The following is a 26,220-nucleotide window of genomic DNA, read 5'->3' as shown; positions in this document are numbered from 1 at the left end:
AGACCAGCAGCAACTGTACAGGGGATAGGCAAAATAACATGAACAGTGGTACTAATTGGATGGTTGTGTTTGATGGTGAACAATGCAGGTAAGGCACATGTCACAATGGACTATGAATGTTCAGCACAGACTAGGCATCTGTGCAGGTTGTTTACAAGTAGTACACATTTTGTATTTGCATTCTGAGGCCAAGGATGATGTGCAATGAAAGACCTAACAGAGTTCCAAAGAGGGCAGGTTGTGGAGGCCTGATTAGCTGGAGCATCAGTAACCAAGTCAGCCAACTTATTGATTGTTTCAAGAGTAACTGTTTCAACAGTCATGACAGCCTACAAAAAACATGGAAAGACATCATTGTGTAAATGTAATAGTAGTCGTGAATCAAAACTAAATGACAGAGATGATCATACACTAACACAAATTGTGTCAAAACAAGACAAAACTATGGCAGCTAAAGTGACTGCAGAGCTCAATACCATCTTTGACATCCCATATCTATTGACACTGTCTGCCAAGAACTCCACAAAGCAAATATTCATGTACAAGCTGCTATACTGACCCCATCAGTGACAACAACCAATGCAAAGAAGTGTAGAACATGGTGTCTGGTGCATAAATACTGGATGGCTGATCAGTAGAAACATGTCATATGGTCTTAAGAGTGAGCGTTTTCGTTATTTCCAACATTGGGCTGTGTTTACATCTGGAGAACACCAAAAAAAGACTACAATCCTGATTGCATGATGCCAATGGTTAAGCATGGAGGTGGAAGTGTGATGGTGTGGGCAGCCATATAATGGTGTTCTACTGGTGCCATCATTACTCTCAAAGGCCATGTTGCAGCCAAGGATTATGTGAACATTTTAGGTGATCAGGTGCACCCCATGATTCAGATGTTGTTACCCAACAATGATGCCATATTTCAGGACAATAATGCACCCATTCACACAGCCAGGACAGTTCAATCTTGCTATGAGGAGCATGCAACTGAACTGCAACGTCTTTGCTGGCCAGCACAGCCCTGGGCTTGAACATTATTGAACCCTTCTGGGCGGTATTGGAGTGCAGAATCCAGAGCAGCTTTCCACCTCCTTCATCACTACAGGTGGTAGAAGATGATCTGAGTGAAGAGTGGCATAACATTCCCCTGGAGACTATACAATCATTATATGCCAGTATTTGAAGAAGAATCGCAGATATATTATGGGTAAATCAGGGTCCAACCCCTTATTAATAAACCATTCTGAAGTAAGTACAGATGTTCATATTACTTTGCCTATCCCCTGTACACCATTTTTGCCAGTGATGCTCATAGGCCATCCTTGTACGAAGAGCGAATGCCGAGGAGGACCCATGGGAGCACCTCAGCCCAGGATCTGTTGTGGCCCATCAGCAATGCCTTCAAGATCCTATGACACCTCTCAATGTGGCTGTTATTTTTTGGATGGTATGCAGTAATCCATGTGTGAGATATCCGGCAGAGGCAACACAAGATGTTGGAGAAAGAAAACTCAAATTGATGGCCCTGATCAGTAGTAACCAGTTCACATGTGCCGAAGTGCTCAATCCACATCTCGATGAAGGAATGTGCATTGTATCAGCCATGATGTTACAAATAGGTATGGGTTCTACCCATTGTAATGTCCTGTTGGTTATCAATAGGAGGTAATGAAATCCTTCTGACTCTGGCAGAGTTCCAACAGCATCGATGTGGACATGCCAGAAATGAGTTTCTCAGATGAAGAAGCATCCACAGTGAGGTGGTGCATCATAAGAGGCACTGGCAGTCATGACCTGTTCCATGAAACATCACAGAGCTATGTTATATGAGACATAGGAAGAGACTGACATTTAATGTGAAGGTTGATAACGAGTTCTGCAATGCTTGGATGGTTCACTTGCTCATTTGCTATGTTCTCATAGTCACATTGGAGACAAATTGCATTGCTTCTTCAAAAGAAGTCTACAGTTATATTATCTGCATTGTAGCTGTGACGTATGTTGGTGGTGTACCATCCAGTAAGGACTAGACGTCTGAATCAGTGCAGATGGGCATCCCGAGATGGGTTTTTGATGGCATCCACCAAGGTTTTATGATCTTGTGTACACTGTTACTTGGCAGTACACAGTATCCTTGTGGAAGGGTTTGAATGCTGTGTATACTGTGAGAAGCTCTCAATCAAAAGCTGATCACTTAGATTGTGAGGAAGATAGTTTTTTTGAGAAGAAATTAAGTTCTTGGGACATCACTTCTACCACCTACTGAGGCACCACCCCTATCACAGTGTCATTCACATTAGTTGTGAGGGTGAGTTGTGCTTTGGGGTGAGGGTGTGTGAAAGTAATGGCTTGTGTTAAACTAGTCTTCGCCCGATATAATGTTTTTGTCATCTTCATGGTCCTTTTGGCTTTCTTTTTCCACTGTTTATCTTTGGCATCCTAGACATCCATTAGAGGAGATTGCAATGCAGCTGCATGGGAAGGTGTCACCAATAGAAATTAAGGATTCCAAGGATTCAATGTAGATAGTGAAAAGTTTCTGAAAGTGGAAGGTTTTCTACCATGTCCATGTGCCTGCGGTTGGTGTGATGCCTGACAAGTTGAGTGTGTGGCCTAATGTCACTTCCATCTGTCTGAGTTGCAACTTTGTTTCATTAATGACAACATCACTTTGGCATAGCGCAGCTAGAACTTGTTCTAAATTATGTGAATGTTCCTCATAGGTCCTGGAGGAGATGAGTATGTCATCAAGATACGTGTAGCAGTATGGAAATTGACAAATCAGTCCTTCAATAAAATATTGCCTTGTTTGTGCAGCATTCTTAAGACCATATGGCATGAAGAGATACTTTTGCAATTCAAATGGGTGATGATCCACATTTTCAGGATGTCATTGGTATTTGCAAATACACCCATTTACAATCAATATCACTGAAAACCATTGTGTCAGTGAGAACATGGGTGAAGTTCTGGATGTTAGCTATAGGGTAACTATCATGTGGTATTCTAGAGCTAGGTACTCTATAGTCTCCACAAATTCTGATGGACTAATCTTTGTTAGGGACAAGCTTGATGCAAGAAGCCCATGGTCTCTCTGAGGGTCTGACAATGTGGTTCCGTAAAAGTTTCTGTATTGCATTTTAGGCAGTCTGCAGCTCTGCACAACACAAACCATGAGGTTTGCGGTGAATGGGAGGGCAGTCAGTGGTCATGATTCTCTGTGTAGTCACATTTCATTCTGTGCATACATGGGCTCAAGCATGAGAAGTCTGTGAATCTGTTTCACTGTTTACAAATGCTGCACTATGTGGTGTATTGATCTTGTCTGATTGTTATCAGCTTCTGTCAGTATGCACTGTGGCAAATTGACTGTTTTGAGTGAAATGTGGTCTGGTGGGAGGGGTTATGGTTGTATGCGGTGTCCTGTTCACCACAGCTGGCTGTTGAGGCCATAGGGCATGTAAGTTTTTACACACTGATGTGATCTCTGTCTCAGTCTCACTGATGTGAAGCTCAAGGTTTATGTTTTGGTCTTGTAGTGCCTGTGCTTGTGTGCTGCAGTTGATGTTTCACTGGGAGGTAGCAAGAGTATCATCTTACAACTGGGTGGCCGAGTGTCAGAAGAGGAGTCATTAGTGGTAAGGCATTCGGGCAAACATGATCTTGTAGGCATGGTCAAAGTGAAAATTACCTCGATGTAATTTCCGGTTGCATGGTGCATCAGTGCTATTCATACAACATCAGGTGAGAGCTGGAAGTACTGTAGAAAGTCCATGCTGATCATTGGTTTGCAGACGTGTGTTACATAGAAATTCCAGGTGCACTGCAGGCTCATCAACAAGTGAATGGTGTTTATAGTTGTGCTGTAGACAAATATCTGAGTTGTTTGCTGAGTGAAGCAAGAGAGATGAGGACAATTTGGAAGTTAATGCACTGCTGTGTGGCAAGGAGCTGATGCTAGAGCTCCTATCCATTAAAAAGCAAGATCCAGCTTCATTAGGTGTTTGTGTGCAACATGGATTTGTGATGTTTGCAGATGAGGTAGGTGACTTTACTCATTGGAGTGGGCTGAGGTGCCTATCCCAGTTTGCTGACATCATTCAGGAAATCGCAAGGATCATGACACTGGCAAGCGGCAAGTCCAAATTGATTGTGGAACCAGCACATCAATGGCAGTGGACCAGCTGTAATGGCAGGTGTGTCAGTGCTTCATGACACACGTGAGGTGGGGATGTGTTGGTGTGCCATCAGCTGTTGAGGAGTTATTACACCACCCTCTTGTTATGTTTAGCTTTCTCGGCTGGGCACACACGGTGTGCAAAATGTCATTGTTGCATCGCGCATCATCACATTGGGGGGGGGGGGGGGGGGGGGGGGAGGAGGCATGGCTCTGTCTTATTAGTAGACTCCAGTAGCTTGTCACCAAGGACATACAATGCACTAACACAAGTCATTTTTTCGAGGTTTGGACTCGTGTGATCATCGCCAGTTGCAACTCCATCAGTAACTTTGTGATCCATAGGGTCCAGCATGAGAGGGCAATCAATAATTGTGCAGCGGTGACATCAAAGCTACAAAAGTGTGTTATCATGGAAATGTTATTTGTCGATGATCTCTTGTAGCTGGTTTTCTGGAGTTTGGAAAAGTCTTTCCAGGGGAATGGTCTCTGCTGTGCTGTACTTATTTGAATGTGGCGGCAACAGGGTAAGGTCAATAATTAGTTCAAACTGCCCAGCTAAATGGCAAAGTAGGATAATGTATTTTGTATCATCATCTGAAATTCCAGTAACTTCAAAGATACTGCCCACTGTTGCAAACCACAAAGTCAGGTGGTTTGAGTAACACTCTGGTAGTTTGAGATGCAGGCAGAACCTCAGGGGTGAGGCTGAATCAGTCATTGTAGTATTGTTCATGGTATGGGGCAACAAGACTGCTGACTATTCACAGCACACAGCTAGGTGTGAAAACAGAGCAAATTATATGAATTTTATATGGAGGACATGGACATGAACTGCAGACAGGCAGCACTAGGTGGGAATGTGTGTCAGCCAAGAGGTGTGCCGAGATAGTCCATGCAATTGCATTAAATGCTGTATCCTGATGGTGCAGTGATTAATACAACTGCCTAGTAAGCAGAAGATCCTAGGCTTGAATCCCAATCGAGCACACATTTTCACTTGTTGCCGCTGTTGCCACACAAAGTCTTGATGTAGCTGACATCAATAATCCCTTCCCTTCCCTTTCTTTTCTCCCCTCTCCTCCTCCAATTTTCATAACACAGTAAGTGATAGTTTTCATTCAATTTGCAGTGTAGAAGGTGTGGTAGGCATGCAGATGCTATGGCAATCATGTTGCAAACTTTGTTGACTAGAAACGCTGTCTGCGGTGGCATTATAATCAAAACCCAATAGTAGATTAATTGTTGGCTGACATTGTTGATGTGTAGTTAGACTGATTTTGTTTGTAGGTACAGATTACAAATTGTCAGTGCACTTGGTTTTCATTGTTATTTTTGCACAATAACAACACTGCACATCCTGCACTACAGTCCTGTTAGCACTGTAATCTAGATGTGGCGTGATGGGTGGAGCATTGTGTAATGGCCACGTTTTCACTACATAATACACTGGACAAAATTGTATGAAGTAGCAGATTTATTGCATGTTTCACAAAAGGCATGGGGTCATCAATGTAGAAGAAAGGACCTTGGCATTGTAGGAACTCTGTCCGATCATAGACGATGTGGTTAAGGGAACAAGTACTTTTTTCACAAGGATCACTTTACATATGTCTACATTGAACAGTCAGTCTTTCTCACAGTCCAAAGATTGTCCCTCTGCATCAACCAGAGATGTTCAAGTCCCATGTAGAGATCGATATCCTCACATATGCCCATGTGCTTATGGAACTGGCACACAATGACACAGTGAATATATTTCTTCTATGAACAGAGCAAAATGATTGTAAATCTATGTCTATATCTACTACTTTATTGGCTGATTGCATACTAAAAAGTATACATTAAGCTGGAAGAAAATTTGAATAGCATTGCACCCCTAGGGAGGCAATAGTCGACACATAATTTATTCATTAAAGAGCAGTGAACCCTTACCTACTCATATGCTCACAATGACACTGACCCCCTGCCCTAGTTTTGAAATGTTGGGTGAAACTCCACATTTACTTTGCAAAAAAATTTCCACTACAATTCAAAACACAACAAAATTTCTGAACATTTGATATTTCCATGGCTGTCTTGGCTTTCTTGGTCACTGTTCACAGATTTTCACCTCAGCACATCACAACGAGACTGCCACAACTGAAGAATAAAGGTAACCACAGCATTTACAAAAAGACTATGTAACATCAGTATGACCTTATTGTAAAATTGTTTTTGTAATGCCATTTAGCCTGAAGATGAGGTATTCCCTCGAAACATGTCACTAAATAAATAAGTAATATGATAGTCAACAAAGTTTGTGATGTAGTGGTGATTTAAAAAACCTTTACATATTTCTTGAGACAGTCACGATCGAAAAATAGTCAAAATGGCTTCAAACCAGCAAACACGCATTCACTGCTTTGGCAACCTTCACTTTCTCTGTCAGTCTACCTTACATTTCAACATTACTTACATCAACTTCAATGAATCTAATCTCTTTAGTATTACTGTTATTTATTACTATTCTCTTTCAAGCTGTCTCTCATCTACTTTGTTATCCACTTTATCAAGAAGTTCATTTACCATCTACACACCCTGTTTCAAGACCCTTCAGCACCCTCAAATGCATCAATATTTACACTGCTCAACCCTCAGATCATGAATATCAACACTATGTGCTTGGTTTGCATTGTAAGTCAATTTAGTACCATCATTAGAGGAACATGTTTGTACTACTTTTATCAATTCATTCTGACAAAAGTTAACAAACTCCATATACTTATTATAAAGTTTTACAAGCACATCTCCACTATCTTGCAAATTCTGAGCCCAAGCATCAAATGATGATCCCAAATTCTTTGACACTTCATCCAGTTTGTTTTTGAAACAAGTTTTCATTGAGTCTACCTTCTAGTCCACATCTGATTTTACAGAACTGTCCACGTGCAATAACCAATACTAGTAGTGATCTACTGTCATTAACCCCATAGCATTTTGCATACTTTGCATTCCTTGACTCATTTTGTCTTAATGTCTTGTCTCTAGTTGCTGCTGTCATCAAAATCTGTAGCCTGATTACTGCTCCTGCTCACATATTCCACATCACCTCATTACGTTTCTTGGGCTCTTTGCCTACAGCCTTGCGAGCCATAATTGGCCTGCTGTCAAAATTGGTGTCAGTCTCCTTGTCCCAGTTTAGCTGAAATTTTCTCCAAATGACTGTGTTATTTTGGTGTCAGCTACACAGTGTCATATTATGATTCTGTTATCCACATTACATAATTTCATAAATTTCACCACAAATCTACTGCCTTTAACCATGTTAGTTCTTTCACACAACACTCCTAATGCAATGCACTCCAAACATTGGGGCAGCAAACATAAACACACCAACCTCAATTTTGTAATCTCCCATCCATTATCTTTTTGGCAGCATGTCAGTCACTACTCATGAAGACGAAAATCTTAAAGAGTACAAGATGGCGTTTGCCAAAAAATGTACACAGCACAACAATTTTGGTTGCACTTTAACAAACATTTACTATCCTCATATTCTGTTGTTAGGATGATGAGCAGTTTTTCAACAACAGAAGATTAATAGCATATAAATGAGGCCAGCACTAATGATCATTAAGTGGCAAAGTTCATATAATAAATTACAAATTAATTTAAAACCTATTTTTTAGTAACACTGTCCTAGACTGAGTGGTAACTCTAACCAGACACTAAACAAAGTCATTAAGTGTGACACAGAATGCTGTTCATATTAACAATAAACATTTTAGTTATAGTAACTAATCAGAGAAGAGTATGCAGCAGTATTTCACATATTTCACTGAAGGTCACAATGCTCAACAGTCAATGATTCAACATGGCACTGTTGGTCCAAATGTCCTACCAACCATAACACAGTTTAGTCAATATATTCATTATCGTTAATTACAGACATCACTTGAAAGTTTATAGACATTAATATTATTGCGTTTACATGGATCCCAATACAGATATTCTTGTGATTGCATGACCAAACACCAGGAGCAGACTCATCATAGGTGTTAAATGATTGTTTGGGCACAGACAGGCACTTTGAGTGGTGACCAACTGTTTAAAGACTAGCATATGACAAATTGTTGTTTTGGAAACTACATAATAATTTGAAAAACAGCTAATATATATTTGGCAATTCAGGACTGACAAAAATTTGTTTTCTAAAAAATGTGATGGTTTAGGAAATAAGAAATGTTTATGGAATCAGTTTGTACTGTTCTCGGGTCTCCAGCCAGGTGCAGTCATTTTCAAACCATGATATTTTGACAGTGTTCCTTGCCGTCATCTTTAGGTGATACCTGCAGACTGAGCATCTTTGCTGAATCTCCTCCCTTTTATATTCTGATCTCTCCCCACCCCTTCCCCCACGTCCTGCCACACACGGTGCTGCGTGGAGTGGTAGTGGGGAGGGGAGGGCTGCTGGCTGCTGAATGTGAACTGTGGACCATCAGATGTCCTGTGGCCTTCGTTGGGCATCTCTGTTGATCAGCCCATCAGCTACATGTATTTCAATTGCCTCCTTCAGAACACAAACCCAAAAAGATGCGGCCTGCCGTAAAACTTCCGTTTTCGCGTACTCCATAGTATCTCCAGTATCCATGTAATGTTCCGCAACCACAGATTTTGTAGGCTGCTTCAGTTCAGTGTGCCTTCTGTGTTCCTGGCATCTTTCTTCAATTGTCCCTACAGTTTGCCTGATGTATGCCTTACCGCATTTACACAGAATACGATAAACACCCGGTTTGCGGAGCCCCAGGTCATTTTTTACTGACCTAGCAGGGCACTTGTTTTAGGAGGTGGGCAGGAGACACATATGATGCTTTACTGAGCCAGAATTCTGCCAATTTTGAGGGATACTTTGCCGGTGTAAGGGAGGTATGCCATTGTCTTCTCGTCCTCTTCGTTCTCTCTCTGGTGGGTTTGTGCATTCTGCCTGAAAGAATGTCGAATTTGACTCTCGTTAGATCCATTCTTCTTCAAAACGTCCTTAAGGTGGTTAAGTTCTCCTTGTAGGCATCCCTCATCTGATATTGTGTGGGCCCTGTGTACCAGTGTTCACCGTACACCCTCACGCTGTGAAGGATGATGGCAGCTGGTAGCATGGGGATACAGATCAGTGTGGATTTCTTTCCTGTATACACTGTGTCCCAAGGTGCCATCCACTTTACGCATGACTAGGATGTCCAGAAATGGGAGTTCACCATTCTCTTTCACCTCCATGGCGAATTTGATGTTAGGATGCAGAGAATTCAGATGCTGGAGAAACTCTTGAAGTTTTTCTCTTCCATGTGGCCATATCACAAATGTGTCATCAACATATCTGTAAAAGCACATAGGCTTCAGTGCTGTAGTTTCCAGCACTTTCTCTTTGAAGTCCTCCATAAACAAGTTTGGTGCCACCAGCGACAGCGTACACCCCATGGCAACACCATCCGTTTGTTCATAATAGTTTCCATTGAAGAGAAAGAAAGTTGATGTGAGGACAAATTCGAAAAGATTAGTCATTGTCAGGTTGAATTTCTCCCTAATAAATTTAAGAGAGTTATCAAGCAGCACTCTGGTGAAAAGCGAGACCACATCGAAGCTCACCATGAGGTCCTGGTTATGGAGGCACAGCTCCTGCAGCCGTTGAATGAAATGTACAGAATTCCTGATGTGATGCTGACATTTCCCGATGTGAGGGCCTAATTCTGTCATTAAATATTTGGTTAGCTGGTATGTTTGGGCACCTGTGTTGCTGACAATAGGGCGCAAAGGAACATCCTTTTTGTGCACCTTTGGTAACCCATAAAGCCTTGGGGGTGCAGCAGCTCAGGTCGGAGCTTCTTGACGATTTACTTCAGCAGGCACTGGCATAGAAGCTCAATAGCCTTCTTTTTCACCCTGTTGGTCAGGTCTCCCTTCAGTTTTCTGTATGGTGGATCCTCAAATAGGTCGTACATTTTGTGATTGTACTCTGATAATGGAAGCAGTACAGTTGCATTTCCTTTATCGGCAGGTAAAATAACTATTTTAGGATCATTCTGTAGTTCTCGAATGGCAGCTCTTTCTGCTTTCGTGATGTTCGGCCTCGGTAGTGCGGCTTTGGTAATCGCACAGCATGTTTCCCGATGTATCTCTTCTGCTTCTTCGCTGGGAAGGGTGGAAATTACTTGTTCTATACCACTGATGAAGTCTGCGATGGGTGTAGTAGTCAGTGTTGGTGTGAAATTTAGTCCCTTTTCCAGAACTGATTTTGCTGCGTCGTTAATCTCCTTCCCGGTGAAGTTGACTACAGTTTGTCGTTGCACTTCTTGCATCTGTTGTTCTCTGGCTGACAGATGTTGGAACTTGGAGACTTGTTTAGAAGTGGCACTGTGTCGAGACAGGTCCGCATGAGCCCAAGAGATAGTGTCGACCCTACCCCAAGAACACAGTCCCAAAAAGATGAGGTCTGCCATAAAACTTCCGTTTTCACGTACTCCATAGTATCTCCAGTATCCATGTAATGTTCCACAACTGCAGATTTTGTAGGCTGCTTCAGTTCAGTGTGCCATCTGTGTTCCTGGCATCTTTCTTTGATTGTCCGTACAGTTTGCCCGATGTATGCATCACTGCATTTACACGGAATACGGTAAACACCCGGTTTGCGGGGCACCAGGTCATCTTTTACTGTACCTAGCAGGGCACGTGTTTTCTGAGGTGGGCAGAAGACACATTTGATGTTATACTGAGCCAGAATGGAATCACTTTATACATCTGTGTTATGTAACGCTCCAAGGACATAAAACTCCAATCAACAAACTTTGTGGAACCTTAAAGTAGGGAAGTCAGTCATCTTGACAGTGATGGCAACTATTGACGATAAAATCTACACTGGTAATAAGTTGATTAACACCGATATCACTCCAATACTGAGAATAGCATACATAAAAATGGAGATAAAGGGAAAGGATTGTCATAGATTCTTTATCAAACATCTATAGAATAAATTCGAAATCATATGAACAAAGGTTAAATGCAAGAAAGTGATTCAGTCAAAGATAACATTTACCATAGAAGAGAGCTGTAGCCACATCGAAAAGGAAATTCAGTGTGACTACAATGCAATTTGGATATGGAAATGTTCAGTTAGTTAGTTGCTCTTGAGTTGCTCAGAGTACTTTTGTATTAGTGGTCTGGATGCAAACGCTATTAGATTGTTTCAGTTTTGGACGTTTGATAATTCATGAGATAGAGATCAAACTATTGCTCAGTCATTCGACTGAAGAATGTTAATCTTTACCATTCTCAATGTGACGGTATAGTAAGATGAGTGTTAGACTTCAATTGAGTGATATTGGTTTATCGAACTTTGCCTTTGTACTGATGAACAGTTTCAAAACCTTGAGAGCAATGGCTCAATGACAGTAAAACAATTCATAGTCTTGATTAGGACACAATAAAACAAAGACACGAAGAAAGACAAGTATGCCAATTATTCAAAAGCTGTCATCAGCATCACGATTACTGAACTGAACAGAAGTTAATCTTGAGTGATATATTGGTGTGCATGAGTTGTAGGGACAAACAATTAATTACAGAAAGAACAATAAAATCTGAGTCGAAAGATAAATCTTATGTGTCCCGTAACTCATTAAATGGACAATATAATGTTTTTTAAAGCAAGTTGATTGACTCTTTAAACATTTTAAGTGACTAAGTGAGTACATGAATAATGGACATTGAAAAATGATTAGTTTAAACCAGTATTATGGCAGAATAAAAATAACATTTACTCCAACATAAGTTATCTCTGGAGTTACGTCGGACCGTTATTAATAACTTGACGTAGCAATGGCATAGCAACTGAAAAACGATCATAATGATTAAATCAAGAATCAAGATTTTATTTCATCGCAGAACTAACTGGGCATAAAATAAAAATAAACGATTGCAGTTTACCAGTTCACACAAGCTGAGAAGACTGTTGTGGACAGATAACAGGATATTTCAAAACCATGCAAGGAGTTGTGTTCTTACGAGAGTTACAGGTGCTGTTCCATGTCATACTGATGGGGACTAACATCGTTATGAGTTGCGTCTCCTCCCAGTGAGTGAAGAAAGAGGGAAGGGAAGTCACAGTTAGGAATACCCAACATATGAGTACAAATGCCATATTGAAAATTATGATAACTGACACAAAAATCCTAATTAGTGACTTAATTAATTACTGAAGTATGTCATCTAGTGCATCCAATTCATTTTAACTAAAGCTTTGTGGCAAAGGTCAGAATCTTTTCTTGTTACATAATGAGGTAAAGTTCTGGTCCTTATAAATTTCATTCATGAGATTGTGCAGTTTTGCCTCTGTTCCTTGGTTTTGTGAGTAGAAGACTTCTTTGGTATTTCAGCTATTTTTCTTTCTTAGCCTGTCCTAATATTTTTAGGATTCAGAAACAGGGATTGGATCTCCCACATCTTCCACTGCATCCTCATTTTCATTTGTTCCAATTTCCTCTAAGGAACTGTAAAAGATTTCCAAATATTGTTTTCTGTTTCTTGTCTTACTTTCTGTTTCTGTTACTTAATTAACTTTTTCATTATAATCATAGTACTCCTGGAAATGATTTCTTATTAGCCTTCATGCAGCATGTACATTACCATGATTCAGTTTTGTATCTCTGTTTTGAAGTCAGTCCCCCAAACATTTGTCTTTAGCTTTTCTACATTTGCTATTAATTTTGTTTCAGAATTATATATATTTTTGCTCCACATGTTCACATTTTCTTTCTCTGTCATCTCTTTATTGATTTCAGTTTTTGATCTATAATCTACAGCCATCTCTTCTCTATCTTTTCCAATCCTAGTACTTTTTTGTTGAATTTGCTACATCTCTTAAGGTCATTCAATCTGTTTTTGAATCTAACAATGGCTTACAGTGTCAGGATAGGTTTTGTCACATGTTCTTCCAAGGGAGTCTGAGTTTACTCTGAGGAAATTTAATAACATAATTTCTTTAAAAACCTTGCTATGTCTTGTTCATTTTAGGGATATACAAAACAATATAATTTGAAATGCAGTTTTGGTAAACCATTGATAAGTGTAAATGCAATAATGATCCTGACATTGCCTAGATGCCACTGTAAAAAGGAGAGAACAAACTTAACTTCAAAGTTCTAAATGGGAACTTCATATAAAATTAGTTATGCTGAATAGAGCAGTGAAAACTGATCATTTTTGTCTAAAATGTTTTGTATATTTTGTGTCAGTTTGATGATGTCATAAAAACAGTTCTGAAAGTATTTGGACAATGCTGCTGAAATGATAAAGAAAATTTGTAGGACAAGATTTTTGTTCACTATTGTATGTAGTGTACATCTAAGTCTTGGTTACAGCTAGTCTCCTCTCTATTAAATAAATCTCTTTCTTCTCATTACTAGATTGTTTGATCCCAGATACTAGCCACTCATTCCCTTGGTTTCCATTGTAGTCATTACTGACGTGCTGTAAGGAAAAGCTGGATTCTTAATATCACAAAAAGATTCATAAATTTCTTGGCTACCGTGTGCCATAGGTGATCTTCCCAATGATTGTTTGGTAAATTCTCTCGAAACAGAGTAACAAAGACAGTATTTATATTTCTAAAAAACTGTGTTTTTCCCTTGTTAATTAAATCTGATCGTTAGACATGCTTTATTGCTGACATTTCTTCATAATGGCCAGACAAACCATATATTGTGAGACTCATATCTATTTTGTAAAAGACATTTTAACTCAGAAATAAGTTGTAAACTGCTGTCTTTCTAGGGCTTCATTGTGTGCTTCTTGAATTTGTTTATCAGTGTTTTCCTAATTGTTCTATGCATGAAATTACATCATGTTTTACTATAGGTCTTGCCTGTACACTTATCATAATATAAAAATTAATTAATCTGTTGTAATGTAGCTTATATACACACACCAAAAAAGGTTTTGCATCACCCCGGTTCCCAGAACACCTGAAGATAGACGTTGACTGTGGATGTTGTATCACAGAAACAGTCCCTTTGACAGTTCAGAGATGTCACTAAACCCACCCAAAGATTTAAACAGCCATGCAAGAGCAGCGCCTATTAGACAGAGGGGGTCCGACAGCCGATCAGTTCCAGCCATTCCGCCAGGAAGGAGGTACACGGCTCATGTTGTCTGTAGTTCAACCATGCCTAGACGCTCAATACTGCGGTTCGATCGTGTCCACATTGTTGCTTTGTGCCAGGAAGGGCTCTCAACAAGTGGAGTGTCCAGGTGTCTCAGAGTGAAACAAAGTGATGTTGTTTGTACATGGAGGAGATATAGAGAGACAGGAACTGTCGATGATATGCCTCGCTCAGGCCACCCAAGGGTTATTACTGCAGTGGATGACCGCTACCTACGGATTATGTCTCAGAGGAACCCTGGTAGCAATGCCATCATGTTGAATAATGCTTTTCATGCAACCACAGGACATTGTGTTGTGACTCAAACTGTGCGCAATAGGCTGCATGATGCGCAACTTCACTCCCGACGTCTGTGGTGAGGCCCATCTTTGCAACCACGAAACCATGCAGCACGGTACAGATGGGCCCAACATCATGCCGAATTCATGCCTGGGATAATTGAAAAGGGCTGCTTATGGATGGCATGAACCACCAACCACTCCGAGGGATCTACGCTGAATTGCCATTGAGGAGTGGGACAATCTGGACCAACAGTGCCTTGGTGAACTTGTGGATAGTATGCCATGACAAATACAGGCATGCATCAATCCAAGAGGGTGTGCTATTGGGTGTTAGAGGTACTGGTGTGTGCAGCAATCTGGATCTCCACCTCTGATGGTCTCGCTGTGTGGTGGTACAATATGCAATGTGTGGTTTTCATAAGCAATAAAAAGAGCAGAAATGATGTTTATGTTGATCTCTATTCCAATTTTCTGTACCGGTTCTGGAACTCTCAGAACTAAGGTGATGCAAAACTTTTTTTGAAGTGTGTATTAAGTATTCTGTGCCAGCTTGTATTCCTTGCTTATGTAGGTGCTAATACTCTGAAAGTGGTGTATGTGTACAGTTAGTTGTGTGTTCCAAATATCATATTCACAACAAACATTATGATGTGAAATGCGTCAGCTGAACAGATATAGAACATATATTTTAAAAAAATATTTATATGTCTATATAGTGACCACTTAGAGTTTTTTCAGTGTAATTATTTCTAATCAAGAATTTCACTATGATATAGGAGTAGTGGGTAAGTGGTAACATTTTTAATTTGCAACTGAAAATACTTTTGCTATCTCTCAAGTGTTTTGTTTCAGTAGGTTGGGTGTCTAAGAGTTAATATCTCTGCTACTCTCAAACTCAGATGGATTTTTGGTAACAAATTTCATGTATGAATCAATATATTTGTCAGGGTGCGGTTAACATTCTTGCCTGCTTAAAAATGTGCCTGCAAGACATCTCCACATACAACTCTAATAACTTTGCCCACATGTAATTCTAATTACTTTCTTTTGTGCAGTAAATACTTTTTAGTTAGTTTGGGTGTTACCCCTGTTCCTTATTTATATTAATGATATGCCCTCTAGTATTACAGGTAATTCTAAAATATTTCTGTTTGCTGAAGGCACTAGCTTGGTAGTAAAGGATGTTATGTGCAACATTGGCTCTGTTTCAAATAGTGCAGTTCATGATGCAAGTTCATGGCTTATAGAAAATAAACTAATGCTAAATCACAGTAAGACTCAGTTTTTACAGTTTCTATCACACAGATCAACAAAATTCGACATTTGAATTTCACAGAGTGGGCATATGATTAGTGGAACTGAACAGCTGTAATTTCTAGGTGTTCAGATAGATAGTAAACTGTCGTGGGAAGCCCACATACAGGATCTTGTTCAAAGACTTCATGCTTCCATTTTTACTATCTGAACAGTGTCTGAAGTAAGTGATTGGTGACACAAAAATTAGTCTACTTTGCATATTTTCATTTGCTTATGTCATATGGTATTATATTTTGGGGTCACTCTTCTGATTCTCAAAGGATATTTCTGGCTCAGAAATGGGCCATTCGGGCAATAACTGGTGTAAGTTCATGAACCTCTTATCAATCCCTGTTCTCTAGTATGGGTATTCTGACATTGGCCTCTCAGTATATATATTCTTTACTGTCAATTCTTTTTAACAGTATCAGCTTATTACCAAGAATTAGCAGCTCTTACTCAGTTAATACAAGTCAGAAGTACGATATGCATTTGGATCCCAATTCCTTGACTCTTGTGCAGAAAGGTGTGCAGTGCGCTACTGCATTCGTTTGCAAAAAGCTACCTTAAGTATTCAAAACTCTTAGCAGTAATCCATGGCTTTCAAATCAAAATTGAAGTGTTTCCTCATGGGTGACTACTTCTATTCTATTGAGAAGTTCCTTGAAAAATTAAGCTGATTCCTATGTTAATATGTTGATTGCATTTGTATAAACTTATGGCTTGCCTTTTTTGGGTTCATAAACATTTTATTTTATCTGTTATAACTTTTATGTTGTAATTTCATGTACTGACAATGTTCCATGACCTTGGAGATTTACTCCTCAATTTGGTCCTATGGAATTAGATGTGTAAAATAAAAAGATAAAATTATCCTTTAAGACATCATTGAATGCACATTTGCAACATATTTTAACTTTCTGGTTTCTGTATCCCTAAAGTTGTTAACAATTCTTATGACAAAAGCAGAAAATCCTAAATATTTTAACAGTTCTGCTATATGGTTTTTCCAGTAAAATTTTGCAGCAGTATGCACCAAAGAACTTAGAACTTTTTACCTTGTTCATCACACATTTTTGGTGTAGTTGGTTAATAGGGGGTGGGATACTTTTGACAGAAAAAACTGAATGAGCTGTGTTTTTCAAAGTTGATAGTTAATTTGTGCAAAACCAGAAGGAGGCTTTTACAAAAACATCATTTATTATGATCTATGCTGATATTTCTTTCCTAGACCTTATAATACTGCGTGTATCATTTGGAAACAGGACTAATTTTGCCTCCTGATTCAAACAAAGTGGTAGAGCATCAACGTAAGGGAAGAACAGTAGTGAGACAATGATCAAATCCTGTGGCACTTCCTTTGCAATTTCTTCCCATGCAGCTGATTTGGTGTCCCCTTTGTATTACTTGAATAACCCAGGTTAACTTTCTACATTCTGTTTCTTAAATAAGAACTAAACCATCCATGTACTGAACAACATATTCCATAAACACTTAACTTTTCTGATACAATACTATGACTCACAAAATAAAATTTGTTCAGTAAGACACAGAAGACTCCAGCTGATGTTATTTTATCATTTCAAGATTTTATTATAAGTTCAGTAATTCTGTAATGAGAGAAAACACCAAAATCACAGTCAAGTACATGATCTCTTCAAGAAATTTGACAGCATCACTGGTAAATTTAATCCCTCTACATGTTTGGTGGACATCAAGAATGGCAACCCTATCAGAGACAAGGAAGACACTATTGTGAGGTGGAAACAGTACTGTGTAATGTTGAATTCTGGAAATAACAACACTACAGACAGTCAATCTATAGAGCACCATACATTGGAACCTACAGTTTCATGCAGCAAAATAGAGAATACAATTCAACATATGAAGAATTACAAATCCCCTGATCTAGGTGGTATACCTAGAGAGGTTATCAAAGAAATGGGACAAGAATGTGTCAATGGGCTGCCTTCATTGTATACAAAAGTATGGGAAACTTGGGAGTGGCCAGAAGAATTGCTGAATTCTCTCTTCAAACCCTACACTAGAAAGAGTCAATCAGGAACCACATTGACTGCCGAACTGTTGCCTGCACATTCCATGCAAGCAAAATTTTGAGCTATGTCTTGCCCCAGCATTTGAAGCCATACATTCAGCCTCATATATCCCCAGAATGAGCAGGTATTGTTGAAGGACAAAGAGCCTGTGAACAATTCTTCAACATATGAGAAATAATTGAAAATCATGAGAGTTCTGTGTTCCTGTTTTCATCTGTCCTTTCCTAGGGGAAAGCATTTGACTCTGTTGTCTGGAAGAAGTTGTGTCAGGCACTTACACAGTTTGATGTCTAACTACACTTGATATCACTGATCAGCAGTTTATATAATAATTGCATTACAGTTTTGAAGACAAGTGCTGAAACATCTGATTTCATCAGTGTATCAAAAGGAGTCATGCAGGCTTACATTCTATGCCCCCAACTGCACAACATCTATGCAGAACATATCATTAGGAATGTTCTCGATACATGAATTAAAAGCATCTCAGTAGGTGGAAGGACTGTTAACTATCTCCAATTTTCTGATGGCACCATGCTTTTAGCTGGCAGCAAAGGTGAACTTGCTGAGCTCTTAACAAAGTAAAGGAAATCATATGGATTAGACATCAATCTCAGCAAGTCCAATTTTATGATATTGAATATTGGAGAAAGCTCCAGGTTGATTAAAGGAATTGAAAGTAGTGCATTCTTTCATCTGTCATGAGTCAACCATCTGGAAAATGAGAAGTTGTGAAGATGAAACAAGGGGACAGGTCACAATGGGCCAAGTGGCTATGAAGGAGGTCACCAAGATCTGGCAGGACTGAGTCATAACAAATGGCACAAAGGTCCATCTTGTTGAAAGACTTGTGTTACCTGTCTTCCTGTATGGTTGCAAAATGTGGACCCTTAAGGCCAGTGACAAGCATCATAATGGAGCATTTGACTTTGGTGATGTTGCAGGATGGTGTGCATAAAATGGAATGAAAGGAAAACAAATGTGTCCATTATTAAGCAACTCATTGTCTCCAGGCACATTTCTTTTCCAGTCAAACAAAAAATTCTTCAGTTCTTTGACCATATTGTGAGAAGAGATGGGGAAAATCTACAGAAAATAATCATGGCAAGTAAGACAGAGGGCATGAGATCAAGAGCAGTGAGCAGATGGGTACATCAAATCAAGAAGATATCTGGTATACCTTCTTAGCAGGGCGTAAGGGAATCTGGGTTGAAGACAATGAACACAGAAACTTGTGATAGTGACGATGAAATGTATAACTAGCTTTATCAGTGGAGTGGGTCTTTTGAAATCAAAACTGTGATTGGCTACATATCTCATTACTACACAGCTGTGTGAAAACTTTGAACTACACCACCTTTTCAAAAATTTTAGAAAACAATGTAAGTAGTGACACTGACCAATTGTTATTTACAACTGTGGAGTCATTCTTTTTACAGAGATGTCATAACAGCATATGTCAATATGTCTGGGAAAACAAACTGAATTAATGATGCAGCAATTGAAAATCCATGATTGGTTAACAACAGTATGGCAAAGATAAATTGATATTGTTATTATTCAATTCAAGTTAAATTAACCATTCATAAATTAACATACATTCATACACACCCTAGATATTTTGTATACAATTTGTCAAATGTGTGCCTTGCCTTTTTGGTTATCCTGTTTTAGGGTTTTCTAGATTTTCTGAATCATTTAAGTTGAGTGTCACTTTCATCCTTTCAAAATCTTTCCATATGTGTTGGAACTGTGCAAGCATTTAATGCCCCCCCCCCTCTCTCTCTCTCTCTCTCTCTCTCTCTCTCTCTCTCTCTCTCTCTCTCTCTCTCTCTCTCTTTCTCTCTCTAATGAGCTCACTATCATGGATTATCATTTGTAAATAAGAAAAACAATGATCATTCATGACTTAATTGGTTATTATTAAGTTTTATTTGTGTTCATACTGAAATTACACTTCAAAATTTTCATTTTCAAACATTCTGCAGGTTCTTTCTAAGGAAATTGGTGATGTATACCAAAGTTTTTTGAAGATGTGTTTGTTACTTAATACAATTTCATGTTTTCCTTGTATACTACCTGCAGACTGATTAATCCATAACCTTCATATTTAAAAGCTATATAACAATAGGGCTGGTGTTGTAATGCTAAACAATAGGGCTTTGGTTGTACTGGTAGAGTCTTTAATATCTTGGCTGTAGCACATTTGTTCTCTCTTCTTGTTAATTAGGCTTACACTTTGTGATTTTACTCCTTTTGATAGCATGAACACAAATGCTATCAGTTATGAGTATAAAAGTCTTTAAAATATGATTATAGCTTATAAAGTAATCAAGTAGGCTAAATAATGTTTGAATTGATGAGAGTTTGCACTTTAATAGTAAACTGTTGCAAAAATTTCCAGCACTATGTTAAAAACATCTCAATATAAATCTTTTCAGGAACTTTTTTCTGGAATTGTTACCTAAGGTTGGCACTGAGGCCTCTGTGATTTTTATCAGAGATCTCATATTGAATTGTAAGGTGAAAGAAGACTCTGCTGTGAAACTTCTCACAAATTTCCCATTTTATATACGTGAACCCTCAGAACATCTACTACAAGAGTGTGAGGTGAGTTCTCCAAATTCTGTAGTGTAACTCACAACAAATAATAACAATTTTTGTCACATTAAAACATAATGGAAATGTAGTTGTAAATAAAAAAACTGTAAGTGAATGTGTTATGTCGTCAGTTGTAAAAATAGAAATTAAAAACATAATAACAGACTGTAATTTAGTGAAAACTCAAAACCATATCAGCAGATGAAGTATGTGAGCTGTTACCTATGTTAATTATAGTGATACATATTTGTAATCACTGTTACTATTAATTTTTACATGAATGTTGTTTTTAATCATTTCACAGGTTTTATTGTCACTTGGGGATGATAAATCTGCAAGGATTAAGCAAACTGCAGTTCTTTCATTTTCTAATCTGATTTACAAAATATGTCCACTGAAATGCAGTGCAGCAAAATTTGACCTTTATGTAAGACAATTTGTGGACCTGTTTACCAGTAAGATTACTGATAATTCTTAAATTAAAGATAGATGTTAAAACCAGAAACATATATAAAACTTTAATTTAATTCTGTAATATTTATCAAAGAGATCTGCATTGGTAACTTTTCTCTTACTAAAACATAATTTCAAATCAGACTCTAATACATTACTTAGTGCATGTTTTGCTTCTTCCTGTCACTAGCCAACATCATTTAATGCAGTCCTTCCTGAAACATGTACATAGTCACAATCTGGAAGCTAGAATCATTATCAAACAACCTTAAGTACCAGACCCATTTCCTTGCTATATAGTACTTTGAAGGTTTCCTTAGTTGATTGATTTGAAACGTCAGTAAACAGTTTAAAAACCATCATTTTTCACTTGCAGCTTCCAGTTCTATTCAAATTCATTTTGTACTGACAGATTTCATTGTTAATGTCACTACCAAGCAACCTCAAACAGCAAATCCACTGACTTACTTGGCAGAGTTTGTAGCTTTGGAATTCTGCTCAGTAAACATTGGTTCTGTTGTTTATGAATGGATGATAATCATGCCAATGTCAGTGTAAAATGATGGCTTTTGAAATGTTAATTGAGGCTGCAAGAAACCCTTCACATAAGAAAATCATATAGCCTTGAGAGTTATATTACTGTAGTTGTGGAACTGATCTACTATTACAATGAATATCCAGAATGAGTGATTCATCTGTCATATTATTCAAGTCTTGTGTCATCATGAAGTCATAGTAAATGATGATAAGCATGAACAGATGGAGGAAAAAATTCATTTGTGGCCATCCAGCCAGCCACATCTCACTCCAATAGCGACAACACAAAAGCTACATGTGAGATTCTTTTGTCATCATGTCTGGGGAGCTGCAGCATTAGATTATTGGAAAATTTTTAAGTGAAAGAGCAATATCCCATCAGCATGTGAGAGGATTGTCTCCTCAGTCTGGGAAGAAAATACAGCTCTATTTCTGCAAAAATGTGTTTTACACATTTTTTGCATTATCATTTAGTATCTAAGACTACACTTGTAATGCAATATAAGACCTAAAATTTGCCAATGCCTACCCTCAAAAGTTTCAAAATTGTTCTTAACAAAGAAGATTTATCTTCCCTTTGAACTAGTTTTCACAGTGGTTCAATGAATTATGACATAAAATGTATACTATAATGAAAAATTTTCATTTATATTCCATTACTTTGTGGAACTATTTTCTCATTTTACATCATGCATCACAGATCTCATTTAATGAATCTATTAACAGAACTGAATTATATTGTATGAATACAGTACGGCTCCAAGAAAAAATAGTCCATGAAGATGACCTCTTATTACACCACTTGAAACCTCATTTTGGAACAAATTGTGAAGAGCATCAACAGTCAAAATATTTGATATCTCCCTGATGTCAATGCTTTTGAACACAGAAGGTTCTGGACCAGTTACTTTATTTCCCATATTCATCTCTACATAGTTAATATGCATCTACTATAGCATAATTCTTAAACTAAAATTAGGTTTCATAAATATTTGGAGCAGACAATTATGTAACATTATAAATATACAACTTTTATACTGTTTGCCAGAGAGGTCACCCATGGCAACTTTTCACTAAAAATCTGCTCCATACTGTTGCCCACAAAAAAATCTGTTATGTGAATGTGTGTGTGTGTGTGTGTGTGTGTGTGTGTGTGTGTGTGTGTTTGTGTGTATGTGTGTGTGAAAGAGAGAGAGAGAGAGAGAGAGAGAGAGAGAGAGAGACTGTGTGTGTATAAGTAGCTCCGGATAGATGCATGATACTTTCTTGTATTTCAGGAAGTACTACATATGATGAACAAATGCTATACTTAGAAGTTCTCAATAACATTGAGGATGGCAACACATTCTACCACATACTGCCAATTATTAAAGGCAATGTCACACAACTCTCAGCTGAGCCACATCACATAAGATTCTTGGGAGTCTGGGCAACAATGAACAAGGCTCCATATCATCCAGAAATGGTAATTACTACAAGGAATTATTTTGATAAAATAATCTGTGAAAGTTTTACACTTGTAAGGTTCCTGTACAGATATATTTTGGGTGGCATATAAAGAACGTATTCTATGTACATTGTGATTGACATTACACATTAGTCATTTTTTTCTGCCTAAAACCATTTGCTTTAAGTTTTAATCTGTGTAAAGAAAGGATATAATATTCTTGTTTATCAGTATTGTACTGTTTTATGTTTATATTCGTTTTTGATAATGATGTGGATTAATGATATCTCATTTTCAGAGTGAATGCAAAGAATCTCATTACATTTATAAGTGTGATTTGTCTGTCAATGTTCAAATACTGGATTTTCTTTTAAACAGGATTTGTTTCTTGCTAGTTTGACCAACATTTAACATGATATTTTCTACTTTACAAATATTTATTCATACTTAGTGATTTAGGAAGAGTTACTGAAAATCAGACACTTACTAACCAACTATCTATTTGTGTGATATTGATTGAGATCATGTATTTGCACTGTGGCATGTATTCCACATTAAAAATTGAGTTTTGAGTCCTTAGTACTAAGCTGAATTTCCTACATAATATAATCCAGTTTAATTTAGTTGTGATTTTGACAATTTACTTTCACAACACAAACTTTTCTTGCTTCATACTGGTAAGTAAAATCAGACTGAATTGTTCAAACTAAGGATAAGAGGAAGGATATATATTTAATGGATTTCAGTCTGTCCATTTTGGCTTAGATTTTTCTGAAAATATTGCAGCTAACAACAGAATTACTCAGTCAATTAAACTACACAGAATTGCTTTAGACATCATTACTCTACAATAGTGCTCTATATTTAAAAATCCTACATCAAATGTGGAAAATGAATTTTGTTAGTGACTCTTGGGAAGTTATAGAACTGTTGTAGTTTGCTTTCAATTTGTACTCAACTACAGCCTTCCTGAACTGGAGATAGGTTGTAGTATAAGAACTGTAGCAATTAGTCATAAAACTATAGAAGTATTAATAAACAGTTAATGTGGCTGTGATAGTCAAATGATCAAAGTTACATTTCAAGCACTATTATAGTACCGAACACAACAAAACTATGCCTTAGCTGAATAATAATTATACAATTATAATAATACAATTATTAAATTTAAAACATATGTCCTGCAGTGCATCAGCAAACTAGAAGGAAATGTAACCTAAAATAGAGGAATTTAATAATTATTTTTGATGTACATTACTCTATTTTGAAACTGGTTTTTTCTTAAGGCAACAATATTATGAAAAGGACAGATTCTCCATAAAAATGTCATGATGAGTTATAGACAAGCACAATGAAAAGACTGTTACACACTATGTTTTGGCCAAAGCCTTCAGAAAAGAAATAAAAACATACACATATTCACATAATCAGGCACATCTCATGCACACGACTGCTATCTCTGGCCCCTCTTTGAAGACAGCCAGTCTGGTAATGTGCCCAGAGCAGCCAGAATAGCAGTTGTGTGCCTGAGATGTGCCTGTTTGTGTGAATATGTGTGTATGTCTCCCTTTCTTTTCTGAGGAAGCCTTTGACCAAAAGCTTAATGCATTGCTGTACCTTAGTTGGGCCTGTCTGCAGTTCAACGTGTCATCTTTTTGGTGAGTAGCAAGCTGTCCTTTTCATAATATTATTGATATTCAAACCTGGACTGTCCATTGTTTGATTTTTCTTATGGCAGATGAGCACAAACTCAGATAACACACAAATAAATATAGTCGAAAACTGATCATCAAAATATTTTGCCCATTGAAGAAAAACTGTTATCTAAGACATAAATTTAGTAGCAGTCAATAAATGGAGCTCTATTATAATATGCATGTGATATAAGATACTATCGAACATGCAACATTCAGATTTTAATCTAAAAATCATCACAATCAGGTCCTGAGGACCAAATGGTCTTACATTCAAGGAAAGGACTTTTCTGGAATGTGTTTTAAGCAGTAACTCTCTAATTTTTTCTTAGTAAGTCAGAGAAAACAAAAAATTCTGAGATGTAGCAGAAAATAATAAAACTAAGTAAATAAACTTAGATGCAACAAAATTACTCACGTTGATGAAACAAACAAATGTGAAATTACAGACTTGAATCATTCTTTCTTGTGCACTCATAATGATTCAATATTTAGTCTTGACCAATTTTCTTCAGAATGCTGTTCATGTTGTAGTGACCTTGTGTACAGTATTAATAGTATCCTCAGACTCTCCAGAGGTGATGCAGTTATCTATAATGAAGGACAGCCTGAAAGAATCTGCACAAATATTCAGTCAGATCTTGATAAGATTTCTAAGTGGTGCAAAGGTTGGCAATTTATTTTAAATATTCAAAAATGTAAAATTGTGTACATCACAAAATGAAAAAGAAAAAAACAAACTAGAACCCTATGGTTACAGTGTTAGTGAGTTTCAGTTGGAATCAGTCAACCCATACAAACACCCAGGTGTAACAATTTGTGGGGGGCCATGAAATGACACAATCATGAAGCCTCAGTTGTTAGGTGAAGCAGGTGGCAGACTGCAGTCCATTGATAGAATACTAAGAAAATGCCAGCAGTCTGCAAAGAGACTACATAATAAACACTCTAGTGGTCCATTCTAGAAAACTGGACAAGTGTGTGGAACCAGTATCATATATATATATATATATATATATATATATATATATATATACGAGGGCAGTTCAATAAGTAATGCAACACTTTTTTTTTCTCGGCCAATTTTGGTTGAAAAAACCGGAAATTTCTTGTGGAATATTTCCAAACATTCCCGCTTCGTCTCGTATAGTTTCATTGACTTCTGACAGGTGGCAGTGCTGTACTGAGCTGTTAAAATGGCGTCATGGCGTCTGTAACGGATGTGCGTTGCAAACAACGGGCAGTGATCGAGTTTCTTTTGGCGGAAAACCAGGGCATCTCAGATATTCATAGGCGCTTGCAGAATGTCTACGGTGATCTGGCAGTGGACAAAAGCATGGTGAGTCATTGGGCAAAGCATGTGTCATCATCGCCACAAGGCCAAGCAAGACTGTCTGATCTCCTGCGTGCGGGCCGGCTGTGCACAGCTGTGACTCCTGCAATGGAGGAGCGTGCGAACACACTCGTTCGAGATGATCGACAGATCA

The 26,220-nt window shown here is 38.0% G+C and overlaps 1 protein-coding gene across 2 annotated transcripts in view; it reads left to right on the top strand.

Annotated features, from left to right (window-relative positions):
- The window catches only part of LOC124556650, a 637,832-nt gene that overhangs the window by 187,899 nt on the left and 423,713 nt on the right, over positions 1-26,220 (top strand). For both annotated transcript variants that reach the window (XM_047130615.1, XM_047130616.1), the window contains exons 7-9: positions 20,443-20,611; positions 20,907-21,057; positions 22,870-23,057. In XM_047130615.1, coding sequence (XP_046986571.1) covers positions 20,443-20,611; positions 20,907-21,057; positions 22,870-23,057 — 508 coding nt within the window. The remainder of the gene's footprint in view (positions 1-20,442; positions 20,612-20,906; positions 21,058-22,869; positions 23,058-26,220) is intronic.

Source organism: Schistocerca americana, chromosome X (assembly GCF_021461395.2).
Source record: "Schistocerca americana isolate TAMUIC-IGC-003095 chromosome X, iqSchAmer2.1, whole genome shotgun sequence".
Taxonomy (NCBI): Eukaryota; Metazoa; Arthropoda; class Insecta; order Orthoptera; family Acrididae; genus Schistocerca; species Schistocerca americana.
This window is presented reverse-complemented; position numbering and strand designations above follow the sequence as displayed.